The sequence below is a fragment of the Alternaria novae-zelandiae genome, assembly GCF_023758075.1.
Source record: "Alternaria novae-zelandiae strain BMP 2774 chromosome Unknown scaffold_5, whole genome shotgun sequence".
NCBI lineage: Eukaryota > Fungi > Ascomycota > Dothideomycetes > Pleosporales > Pleosporaceae > Alternaria > Alternaria novae-zelandiae.
The window spans coordinates 1,512,347-1,524,792 of record NW_026056965.1 but is presented as its reverse complement, the minus strand read 5'-3'; the positions used below and the strand labels follow the sequence as shown (position 1 = coordinate 1,524,792).

At 53.7% G+C, this 12,446-nt stretch overlaps 5 protein-coding genes across 5 annotated transcripts; 1 reads left to right on the top strand and 4 right to left on the bottom strand.

Annotated features, from left to right (window-relative positions):
* Nucleotides 1-181: 181 nt before the first annotated feature.
* J4E88_003507 (uncharacterized protein) lies at nt 182-665 on the bottom strand (the record flags this gene model as incomplete). Its single annotated transcript, XM_049397158.1, has 3 exons — nt 182-268; nt 341-453; nt 557-665. The coding sequence occupies 3 exons, from the start codon at nt 663-665 to the stop codon at nt 182-184; spliced, it is 309 nt and encodes a 102-aa protein (XP_049257500.1).
* A 3,404-nt stretch (nt 666-4,069) lies between these two features.
* On the bottom strand, nt 4,070-4,721 carry J4E88_003506 (uncharacterized protein; the record flags this gene model as incomplete). Its single annotated transcript, XM_049397157.1, has 2 exons — nt 4,070-4,375; nt 4,449-4,721. The coding sequence occupies 2 exons, from the start codon at nt 4,719-4,721 to the stop codon at nt 4,070-4,072; spliced, it is 579 nt and encodes a 192-aa protein (XP_049257499.1).
* A 2,182-nt stretch (nt 4,722-6,903) lies between these two features.
* J4E88_003505 (uncharacterized protein) lies at nt 6,904-7,873 on the bottom strand (the record flags this gene model as incomplete). The annotated part of the gene is made up of 3 exons (XM_049397156.1): nt 6,904-7,412; nt 7,460-7,666; nt 7,714-7,873. The coding sequence occupies 3 exons, from the start codon at nt 7,871-7,873 to the stop codon at nt 6,904-6,906; spliced, it is 876 nt and encodes a 291-aa protein (XP_049257498.1).
* Nucleotides 7,874-8,425: 552 nt separating this feature from the next.
* Nucleotides 8,426-10,635, top strand: J4E88_003504 (uncharacterized protein; the record flags this gene model as incomplete). The annotated part of the gene is made up of 8 exons (XM_049397155.1): nt 8,426-8,552; nt 8,604-8,684; nt 8,735-8,942; nt 9,123-9,727; nt 9,778-9,843; nt 9,916-9,975; nt 10,023-10,068; nt 10,116-10,635. The coding sequence occupies 8 exons, from the start codon at nt 8,426-8,428 to the stop codon at nt 10,633-10,635; spliced, it is 1,713 nt and encodes a 570-aa protein (XP_049257497.1).
* A 484-nt stretch (nt 10,636-11,119) lies between these two features.
* Nucleotides 11,120-11,973, bottom strand: J4E88_003503 (uncharacterized protein; the record flags this gene model as incomplete). The annotated part of the gene is made up of 2 exons (XM_049397154.1): nt 11,120-11,729; nt 11,786-11,973. 2 exons carry the CDS (start codon nt 11,971-11,973, stop codon nt 11,120-11,122), a joined length of 798 nt encoding a protein of 265 aa, XP_049257496.1.
* Nucleotides 11,974-12,446: the final 473 nt, after the last annotated feature.

Below are 12,446 nucleotides of genomic sequence, written 5' to 3'. Positions count from 1 at the left end.
CGTGAAATGTGACTGAATTAATCGTGTCAATTGGGTACTGCAGATAGCTCATCATGCTATGATCCCATTTTCCCTTCCGACGCTCCCGTCCTAGTATGAGCGAGTCTGATATGGCGCCCGGCGCCCTCTTTTAGACCGTAAAGGAGTCTCGTATATCGAGCTCGTGTCGTACGTGATTTATTTACTGGCCGACCTTCTTGGTCTCCTCCTGAAGCTCCTTGATCTGTTGCTTGGTGTCCTTGCCAGTCTCGGAACGATCCGCCTTGACCTATTCTCTCCGTTAGCCAATTCTCTCATAACCATGTTCTTCCATCTTCCCGATAGGGTAGATCCAACTTACAGCGCTCTCGCTGTCACTGGCAAGCTGCTCCTCCCAGTGTTGCTTGCCGTCCTTCTTCTTGTTGAGCTGCTCCTGCTTCTTCTTCTCGACCTCCTCGGCACGGTTCTCAGAGTCTGTTCGCTTATGTCAGCTCGGTTCCTTCCCGTTGTAAGATATTGGCACGCATTCAATGCTGTGATTGTTGGCGCTAAGCCGAGGTTGGCGGTGCGGACGTACGGAGAGCCGACTCCTTGCCAGCGGTGCGGGCTATTGACTGGGAGAAAGCGGCACGCTGAGCAAAGGCAAAGGGAGCGCGACGGGTCGCGAAGGCACGGATAGCGGACATGACTGGTTTCGGGGGTGTTTATGTGGAGGGAAGTTTGCGGGGTTTCGGCGGTATAGCTCGGGGCTTCTAGCTTTGGGTATGTTTCGGTGTGTTCGTGTAGCTTGACAGGAGGAAGGAAGGTCAATTGAGTCGATGGAGTATCTCAGTGGTATGGAAAGAGCTTGCAAACTTGGCAGATGGACGCTTCAGAAGGAAAGGTTGGTATGCTGGAGAAAACACACGTTCCTCGGTTAGTGGACGTGACTAGCTCCAGCACACGACGTCATACTTTCCCCGGCCGGCAATCACCATTACGAACACTGGCCGATTCTTGTCAGCCACTCGACGGAGCCTCATTAGTCATGCCTTTGCGACAACTAACTCAGGTCTAGATCTGCAGAGGCTCTTGTGGATATGCAGGCCGCCCAATTCCAGCATAACGTGCCAGTAGCCATCTGGAGCTTGTGGTGTCAGCTGCTCAGATGCCACCTGGCACAAAACAAAGCATTGGTTACACATCAGCTCCTGCTCTTGGCCATCGCGTCGCTGGCCCCAGTTTCTGCCCGTTCGTCTTGTCACTCGTGCCTGGGTATGCCAACGCGACGATGGAGATGCACAGACCAAGACACGCGAATCCAATGGACCCACTTACACGTCGCAACTGCCATATGAACGTCAACTTTGATTGCGATGACGAACCCTGGGCCTAGCAAGATGCTGTAGTCGACCGTAGTGTTAAAGAGATAGATAGCAACTCCTTGCCGCTTGAAGAAAAGCGCGTGAGACCACACCGGAGTTGCTGACGCGAACGTCGTGTTCATGCCCCAAAGCAGGTCAAACATCGCAACGAGTAGCCGAGCCCAGCGGATTATTCGCGTTGGTCAGAAAGCGATGAGACCCGACTAGAGGAGAGAACAAAGATGCCGTTCTTGTGGAAGAAGCCTGTGATGAGCCTGAGAATCTCGATTGGATTCGCGATACCAAAATTATTGCCGATAATGAGGACGCTGGATATGACTTGATTAGTACCGGCGTCTGCGTCACGAGTAGACAAGAGACGACTGGAGCGGAGAGTGCTTTCTGAAGAGCAGGAAGAGGATAGGGTACGCGCATCAAGTTTTGAAGTAGGGACGCTTGTAATGGACATGATCTCTTCGAAGAAAGCAAGATATTCTGTGTCCTTGTCGTCGAGCTCCCTGATCCCTTCTCTTCATCGATCTTGTCTTGCTACGTATTTAGTTGTTCATCCTCGATGCCGAGTGCTGATTGGTATTGTGTAGGACGCGTGCTCGAGCTATGGGCAATAAGAGTGTAGAAAGTGAGAACGATGATATCAAACCTGCACAGGTAGCCTTCGGCAAAATCAAGAGTTGTTTCTAGACAACGGATGGTAAAAGTTGGAGCCCTGATGAGCGTAGTCGGGCTTACCACTATTCCATCACGATGGGAAGATTGGTGTCCGACAACGGCATCTTCCATGCCAACGCTCGGGCGACTGTTGTGTATACTGCAGCTCTATCCTAATCATTTGTCTGCAATATACCATCATGACATTGATATTCTGCGTACTAGTCTGTGAAACCTCTTCCCCGGTATCTGCCGAAGCATAGCTGGTACCGTGATAAGTTATTGTAAGCTGTGTCTGATGCGATTTGTTCACGGGAACGGAACGGCAAGTCTTCCGCGGCTTGACTGCACAAGCTACCAAGAAACGTGTTCACACTTCAGATAAAGATTCAGGATACATCGCGACGCCGTCTCAATAATTACCTGCCCATCACTCCAGTCAATCTTCCATCACAAAACACTATTGCCAGACTTACCTTTCCCAGATTTCCAACTTTAGCACAACTTCCAACATCATCAACAGAAAAACAAACAAACAACCAATACACCCACTCCCCTCCTTACCACACCACCCCCCAACCTAGCCTTACCATCCAACCACGTATCGCAAACGGCCCCAGGGCAACGGTGCACTACCCATTTAGCACAGAGTCTAGAATACGCACCACAACCAGCTAAATCTCGCAGCCGCTCCTCGTGACAACTTCCTCAGGGACCTTTATCTAAAGTTTCGCCCATCACCAGACTGGCCTGACCAACTCACGCCACCCAAGGAGAGACTACAGGGCTACGAATCGGCATAGCTTCCCCCCTTGAACACTAGCCTGCATCCAGTGATCTTAGTCAGACTAGCATCGAGTCGGAAGTCTGGGGGGAAAGAGCCTAGCCTGGTACCTGAATGGACGCTGGAAAGCTGGACGCTGAGCTGAGCAGAGCTGACGGGGGGCCGGCCACGGCGCGGTGTTGGCGTGCGGGGTTAATAACGATCTTATCTCGAGTTATCCAGCTCGGTACCATGCGAATATGCTCGGTACCATACCCATGGCTCTGTCGAAAAAGTTGCTTTTCAAGTCAAAGTTCACACACTGAGCAATAATGGATGATGATGGTTTGAACAAAGATTGCGTAGATTCCATTCCTAGGATATGTCACTGCCCCCGAAGACTCCAAAGAGTCCCGAGGCGTGTAGATATAAGGTAAGAGAGAGAGAGAACAGAGCTCTCATCTGATCTAAGGAGAGAGAGTAGATATCGCATAAAAGCGAAAAAAAGGAAAAAGACGACATCCAAGAAAGAAAGATCAATCGCAAACCACACACAACCCACGCCTACTCCTTTGGGGGTGTTGTCGTCGTCGTATAAATCCTCGTACAGTTGGAAAAGCAGAAACAAGACAAAAAGATGAGAAGAGAGAGCAACACCGACGGAAAAGCGAATTCCAGCGCCCAATGACTGCGTAGAATCATCCCAGCGTCGTCCGTACAACAAACAACTACTACCAAACAAAGAGTAGTGGTTTGTGACAATGCGAAGAGGAAACCCAAAAGATAACACCACCGATTGATGACTCCCACAACATGTACGCTCAGACACCGTCGCTTTCGCAAGATAGGCGCCCAACAAATGGTATATACCGACCGCTTGAAACCCGAGAGAGAGAGATAAGCCAACCGCACATAGGAAATCTACCCTTTGTAATGGCCGACGTCGACGAGACGCAGCCGGGCAACAAAGATACAGAAACACCGTTCTGTAACCAACAAGTTTTTCCAATAGGAATAGCCAGAAATGCGAGACCCAGAAACACCGTTATGTGCAAACCGCCGTTAATGCGTTAGCGCTTGTAAAGCAAGGACCAAAGCGCTCTATCCGGAAATGATGTGTTTTTCGCTATAATTGCAACGCCGTTGCCCCGTTCAAGTGGTATACCCAAGATGTCGAAGAAGATATCGTGATTTATACAGGGAGAGCCGGTGGATATCGAGAAGAAGAGGATTAGATCCAGGTAGCCACTAGCCTAGCAACACAGACGCCGCAATGTTGACCGAATAAGACGCTCGGCCGCGTGCCTGCAAGACTTTACCAGCGTCGCGACATGAACTGTTGCTGCATCTGTCGGTTGGGAGAGACAGAGGGAGGTGGGCTAGCAACAGCGCGTGTCGAGGGGTCGACGATGGGGATGGCATTGCGTGTGCGCTGGGCTAGCGGCTGGTGCAGCTTGGTTTGCGAGTTGTTCTGTTGGAATCCGACGGGGGTGTACGGGTTGGGAGCCGAGGACAGGACAAACGAGGGGGTGGGCTGCAGCTGGTGCTGAAGCGGCGACTGTTCAGGCGAGCCGCTCGATAGCGACGAGCGGTCTGAGCCGGACGAGTGGATGGATTGCAACTGTTCATCGAGTGTCAGCGCCAGTTCAGGCGGAGTCGACGACATGGGCGGGTGGCAAATATTGGCGACTTACATCATCCTCAGTGAGCAGGTGGAAGGGGCAGAACATCTCGTCGTCCTCGATGTCGAATGAGCGGGCGGCCTCGAAGTCGCGCTTGTATGCGATGAGGGTGGGGGGCTCGACGTTGAACTCCTTGGGGGTGCGGACTTGGCGGAACTGCTTGTTGTGCTGCTGGGCCGAGATCCGGGGCGCCCTCCGCGATCGGCCGCCGTGGTGGTTGTGGGTGTGGGCGTTGAGGTGCTGGGGGTGGTGCTGCTGGGCACCGTAGTTGAAGAATTGCGACATGTTGGCGGTGGTGGTGGTTTATGGTGGTCGTGGTTGGGATGACTGTTGGGCGGGGAGGGGTTGTGTTGTAAGCCAGGCAGCGCGACCACAACAAAGGCGAAACAAAGGGGTATAGCTCGGAAAGCGGCGGGTAGCGGTGGTGCAAGATGCAGCTGCGGTGTGCGAGTGAGATGCGAGAGGTTTTAGTTATTAACTACGGGTATTGCGATGCGAGGCTGAGAAGATGTGGTGAGAGATGCGGTGCAGAAGTGCGAGGAGCAGGAGGAGCGAAAGGGCTGGAGATGAACAGGCTGGGTCAAACGAGATGTGTGGTGTCCGAGTGCCTCGATTTTAGTGCGAGGCCCGCCTGATTGGCTCGTAGCCCTGCTAGTTCGCCACTCCAGCGCCCCCTTGGACTCGAAGCGCTCTAGCGCCGCAGGGATTGGCCGTTAGCGCCCTGTGCACGCTTCTGCGCTGCGAGGTCAGAGACGCCGCCAGGTGTGCGCAGACGGATCGCCTCCCGGGCCAGCGCCTTCATCCCTCCTGCCTCGAGCATCGAGCCAGCTTGGTTCAATAGTCGGCCACGCCTATCGCGCACTCCTAGTCCACCTAATCGATAGACTCCAGATAAACTCAGATGAGGATGCGCGCAAAAGTAAATCCCGGGCGGCGGCGCATCGTCAAACAGCCCTTATGCGACACATGACGCTAGGAGCTGCCAGCCCAGCGAGGCTGTGAGCTGGCTGGCAAGTGACCACCCACCGTCTTCTGCGCCCTGACCGCTTCTTCCGCACCTCTACCGCCGTCGCCAGGGGAATGCAGGCTGCCCATCCGAGCCACTGCCACCACCGCCTGTCCCCTCGAGGCCGCCCTCCAGAAGCCTCCGGGACTTGCACTTGCGATGCGGCCGCCCTTGCCGACGACTGAACGCTAACGCACCTGTGCCTGCGACGGCCAGCAGCAGCTTGACACCGTGGTTGAGCCCATGCCAGGATTCGCTCGTGGCCGCCGAGTCCCTGCCGACGGCGTCTGCCAATCCCTACCATTACGACGCACTGCCCATGTTCTGGAATGCCAGCTCAAGCACCCGCCTGTCCATGAATCTGTTGAGACCACGACCACCTGCTGACCAGCGCGACACCATGCGAACATCTGCCTCTGGGCCACGCCGTTGCACCTCCGACTGCCAGTGTCTAAACGCCGACGGCCATGCGAGACGTTTTCCACCCGTCAGTGTTTCCGAACACGCCCGGGCTTCATCTCGTGTGACGTCCCGACGGCTGGGATACAGCGCTCTAGCCAATGGACGCTGCCACTAGCTGAGACCAAAATAGCGCAATGTCTTCGTTCTGCCCGGCCCGGACGCTCGACGGCCTGTCCAGTGATCGACGCCCTTAGCAGCAGGCTGTCGTCACTCCATCTTGGTGTCATGTCGTCGTGACGGTCGTGTTATGGGTACTCCATGACGGGCATCGCGACCTCTCCATCGGACCCTGACCTGATCATCGTGAAGTGCCGTGACGTCCATCACTCGCAAACATTTCTGCGACGGGCCAAGCTTTCTCGCATGAAGAACCACTTCAGCTCGAAACACGCTCATTTGATCGTCTCTCTACCCTGTGAAATGCGCAACTCGACGCGAGTGTATTAATTTATATGAAAGCAGGCGAAGTGCATGTATTGGATGCATAAGTGATGTCGATGAAAAATCCTACTGTGAGGCTGCTTACTGCTTAAAGTGCTGACCACCCCGATAAGCTCGCCGACAGGGTGGCCGCAGCTCGTCGTGGCACAGCGCAGTGATACCTGGGGAAGCCCTATGCTGCGGCGGGTGGCGCATGGCCGCTGTGATTGACAAGCAATGCATGTCCGCGAAGCCGTTTCGTCTGGCACCAGGTCTTCGGAAACACAACGGTTGAATGTTTGCGTACTCGAGAAAGAGCTAAACGCGTCACCTGTTACGTTGGACGTAGAGCTGCATAGCATATGTGAGCAAGTAAACCAAAGTCTTCATTAATGTTAGAAGAATTAAACATGTCAAGCCTATCCTGCGGAAAGCTACAAAGAAAAAATAGACTTGCTCGCATGTGTTGAACTTGTTGGATGTACGGGATTCACACAGTGCTCATAATACCGTCGAGCTGCCAATACTCAAACCCCACTCATCCATCTCCACAGATACCCCTTCGAGCCAAGCCAAAATCTACTTGTCCAAACCCCTTGCCTTGACAAACTTCGCAATCTGGTCTTTGCACGTCTTATCAGTATACGTCTCCCACACTTCATACAGCGATATCAGCTCCTGCGTGCACTCAACAACAGCCTCAATATCCACACTGCTCTCAGCAAGCCAGTCGACGAGTTTCTGTATCCTAGCCTGCATGCCTTGTCCACCGCGTGCATTGCCCAGCGTCTGCAGTGCGTTGTTCATCCCAGCTGCATTGACTTGCGAGCCGATGGGCTTCAGGACGACTGCCAAGAACATCGCTGTGATGGCGATGACATGTGGTGCGTGAAGCAGCGGGAGATCTGTGAGGTAGTGATCGTTTATGATAGACCATGCTAGAGCGTTCTCTTCTTGCGTCAGTTGGAACTGGGTCTGCAGTTCCGCGAGGCTGCGGTATGGGTGGTGGAGAATTAGTTGCGAGTTCATCTCGGAGATGAGCGTGAATTCGCACTCGCCAATCTTAGAGACGTCGTTGAATGATGTGTCTGGGATTTGTTAGGGTTGTTTCATAGAAGTGTGGGGGATGACTTACCCCAGCAATGCCGTGCTTCTGCCAGTACCATTCTGATGTGCTGCGGGCATTCCTCCATCTTACACGCTAGGTACAACGCCGTTGCCAGCACGAGCGCTGGATTTGTCCTTCGAATTTCTACCTTGGCGTAGAAGCGTCGGACGTATACTTGAGCAGTAGCCAAAGCTTGCTGTCGAATTCCCAATGGTCTTGCCATTTTTGACAATTCTAAAATATGTCAGCATAACCCCGAATTATCAGGTCACGTTACTGACGATGTGAAAAGTAAATGCTCAGATGCCGCCGGTCTGGCAAGGGATATAGGTTGACCAGGTTCCTCTCTGCATCTTCCATTCTCTTTCGTTCAAGTGCCAGCTCTTGCTTTGTGAAAGTCCAGAACTTTCGCTGGGTTGACTCCCAGTAACTGGAAGACATGATGGGCGAGTGCGATGCGATGAATTAACGTGGAGATGGAATGATCGACCCGTTCAAGCCACTGCAGTATATATTCGTATGCTCTTCGAGTGATTTAATGGCCTTCTCAGATGTCGCCTCGATACCAGATGCGATTTCGTCAGGCTGAATACAGTTTGTTGGAGCAGACGCCAGTGGACCAGTAGGCCGGGTACACGGCGACAGAGAAGTAAAATTTCAACGCATTATCGGACGATGTGTCGGTATGAAGTGAGTGCAATGTGAAGCGTAGAAGAGGTGTCGGGGTTCAGACGCGGTGTCCAATCAGATGCGAGCGAATGTTAGGCTCCTGTCGTGGCTTCCCTCGGTGTTGCGGCATGGGAAGCTAGCCTCTTTCAGCCGCCCTCTCCAAGCTTTGAGACTGACCTCATACCCCACGTCGAAGCCTATACGAGCCCGTGTCCCTCCCAGCCAGCCATTCCTCTCGCAATTCACCTCGCCCGGTGCCGATAGTCGCCCTCCCGTGTGTGTCGCGACCCTCAGCCATGATAGACCGGAGATAGCAGGACGACAATGGACACACAGAGCGCAAGCGTTGCCGACGGCAGGGTGGACGAACTATGGGCAACTCTCGACACGCGCAAACAGGGCCATCTTGACCTCGCAGGCCTCAAAAAGGGGCTGCGGAAGCTGGATCATCGTAAGGGAGCATGTTGCGCGCAGACTTCAGGCCGCTAACCCGACATTGTAGCCTTGAAAAATGCGGACCAGCTCCTGGACGAGGTGATGCAGGCTGTAGATACCGATGGGAATGGAAGCATCACATACCAAGGTGGATACGTTCTCTCTACCCGAATTACACGTATACTGACGCGATACCAGAATTCCGCAAATTCGTACACGAAACCGAAAAGGAGCTTCAGCACCTATTCCAGACCATCGACTACAACCACGACGGCAAGATCTCCAAGGACGAGCTGCGCTCAGCTTTGCGGACGGCCGGCCTCACAGTGCCCAACAGTAATCTCGACAAGTTCTTTTCGGAAGTGGACACCAACAATGATGGGTGCATCAGTTTTGAAGAATGGCGGTATGTACCCAATCAGTTTGCGATCGTCACAACGGGTGGAATTGGAGTGGCATCTCACACGGTGGAAGCGCAAACCGACTGAGACCATTGTCGTTTGGCCTAAAATCGCGACAAGATCTCGAGATGTGTTGCATGGATGTCGCATGGAGGACTTTTGTGAATCTTACTGACTATGATTAGGGACTTTCTTCTATTCATTCCAGTCAGCGCACCATCCCTCGGCGCCGTAATGTCGTACTTTTCCGCCACCATGAAAGTAAACCAGGAAGGCGACGTTGCCATTAGTGACGACACAATCCAAGGCCTAGGTACTACACAGCGTTTTCTTCGTTTTTTCTTTGGTTCCCTTTTCATTGTAGCGCACACACCGCCCTACAATCCCCTTCCGCCAGAGCCCAGCGCGCCGCTCGACATGGCTTCATCTACTTCGACACTTGCCTACCAAGGTACCCTCCCGCCACGGTCTGCACACGAGACGAGCAGCGCTCCTCTCGAAGAGATACGGGCAGGACTTATAGAGAGCTTAGGAACCATGCTGATTGCTTGTGTTCCCAATCCAGGCTATTTCGTGGCGGGAGGCGTTGCAGGCATTGTTTCTCGCACCTCCACTGCTCCGCTCGATCGTTTGAAAGTCTACCTCATCGCCCAGACCAATGTTGCGGAAGAAGCTGTCGTTGCCGCCAAGCATGGCAACATTGTCAAAGCTGCCATGAATGCTTGGAGGCCACTTGCGACCGCCACCAAGGAGCTCTGGCAGGCTGGCGGTATGCGCAGTTTGTACGCTGGTGAGTATCTGTCACTGCTTTCTACCGACTGGAGTTGACGTTTGCCATAGGAAACGGCTTGAACGTTGTCAAAGTGATGCCGGAATCGGCTATCAAATTTGGCTCTTACGAGGCAAGTATAGTCAAATAAACCAACCGCTTCCCCTAACTCGCGCAGGCTGCGAAACGCGTCTTCGCTAAGATAGAAGGACACAACGACCCCGCCATAATACACTCATGGTCGAAGTTTGTTGCTGGTGGTCTAGCAGGTGAGTTCTCAGGATGATGCAATCGGACCAGCGCTGACGTTCCTCAGGCATGGTCTCCCAATTCGCCGTCTACCCCATCGATACCCTGAAGTTGTGAGTAGAGTCAAGATATCCGTTCAACCCGCGCTAATCCAACCCAGTCGCATGCAATGCGAAACCGTCTCTGGTGGCTTACACGGCAACCGACTGATCTGGGCCACGGCAAAGAAAATGTGGAACGCCGGTGGAATACCCGCATACTACCGCGGTCTACCCATGGGCATCGTCGGCATCTTCCCCTACGCAGCCCTCGATCTAGGTACATTCGAGTACCTCAAACGCTACGTCGCCCGCCGCAACGCGAAGCGACTCGGATGCCACGAGCAAGACGCCGAGCCAGGTGGCTTCATGACAGCAGCTATTGGTGGTTTCTCCGGCGCATTCGGTGCAAGTGCTGTTTACCCGCTCAATCTCCTGCGAACACGACTGCAGAGTCAAGGTACTGTCCTCCATCCGCGGACGTACACGGGCATTATGGATGTCACGAGACAGACCATTGCGGGCGAGGGTGTAAGAGGGTTATTCAAGGGTCTCACACCGAATCTGCTCAAGGTCGTTCCTGCCGTCTCAATCACATACGTCGTATACGACAAGTCGAAAAAAGCAATCGGCCTGCCGTGAGAGCAGCAGACCCTTCACAATCATGTCTCCAAAACACAGAAAATATGGCATCTGTCGTATTCCTACGCCGCCGAGCGAACAAATTATCGAGCGGTTGCCCTCCCTTTGCATATCAAAATACAGCGATACCCTTCGAGCTCTATAAGCATCACTACTAGCCTTTTTTCCATCTTTTCTTCTTTTGCATCATGGCGTGGCGTTTGGGCGTGGGTGGTTGCGGTGGACGCAGCTTGGTCTCGGATTGGGGATGACAGAGCTTCTAAAGTTGAAGATATGTGTTGGTGGGAGTATATGTATGCTGTAGTGGTGTAGTAGCAATGATCAAAAGTGCGAAGTGGATAAGATGTCTCATTCTTAGTGCAGTATGGGACTGACGGCCCGTATCTTTGAGTATACCATCTCAATCCAAAGAACATCTGATACCCTCTCTTCCACCCAAAAACGCCATCCATCTAACCCAACCATTACGCCATTTCCCACCCTCTCACTTCGTAATAACAATCAACAACACCAAAATAATAATCAACACCACAATAACAGTCAAACTCCAATTCTCCCTCGCCTTCCTACTAAACCGATCCAACCGTCCCCTCGCCCTCACAAACTGCGCCGCATGCCGATCCACCCCTTCCTCCACATCATCCAGCAACATGACCTGCCCGTCTAGCTCATCCCCTATCTGCATGGAGAGTTCGCGCTGGCGTCCGATGGACGCGCCTAGGCTGTCGAGTTGGCTGTCTTGGTCTGCGATTACGCGGCTGTGGTATTGGTGGATTTGCTCGTTATCCAAAGAAGTTTGGTCGGGCGTGGAATCGGAGGGGTCGTCGCGGTAGGGGAAGAGGGAGGAGCGGTTTGGGTCGTCGGATTCATCGGAGGTGTTGTCTGAGAAGCGGACGGACTTTGAGGTTTGGCGCGTGGGAGCGGGTTTCTTTGATTGGGCGGCGGCGAAGTCGGAGGTTAGGGAGGGGTTGTTGGGGGAGGTTAGGGTTGGTGATGTTGGTGTGTTGGAGGTGGATTTGGTGGTGGTGGGTGTGAATTGCGATGTTAGTTCTGCGAGTTGGGTGCGTAGACGGGGGAGTTGTGATGTTATTGATCTAACGATACATTAGTAAATAATATTCCTGTATAGAGAGATGTCGGGTGGGCTCACTCGTCCGACGTGTCTTGGACTTGCGACTCCAGCGACTCGATGCCGGAGCGCAATTGCTCCAACGAGCGCGAGATCTGGCCATCTTGGCTGTTGGAGGGGAGGTTAAGGGAGAGGGCGCGTTGGCGCTCGAGTAGGGAGAGCTTGATGTGGTCGGCGAGGAGGAAGAGCTGTGGGGGGTTGGTGGCCATGGTGGCTGTGGTGGGTGAAGGTTGGTTGCAGGCGGTGGTGTAGTGCGTGGTACGGGGACCCAATGCGCCGGAGATGGGACGCGCGAACGATGCGAGGGAAAGCGCGAATGACTTTGATAATTACGAGTGGATGCGACTATGTACAGCAATCCATGGATGTGAAACAGACACACGACGTTGCAGCTAAAGCGCGAGTGGAGATGGCAAGGCTGCTGCACTCCAGGAGCGGACCGCTGACGACAGGCCCACTATGCCGTGGCTGGGCGGCTGGGGAATCATTGGTGCCAATTGGTGGGGAGCGGCCAGGGCAGCACCATGTCGCTCTGTCGCGCAACCTCCAAGCCACGGCATGCTCCCTTCTGCTTCGGGAGAATGTGCCATCCTGACCGCCCGACATAGTCTTTGCTTCTGGCGCTCTGCAGCCCCCCGTGGATAACTGGCAGGGCGACCATCCGACCAACAAACCCCCCACA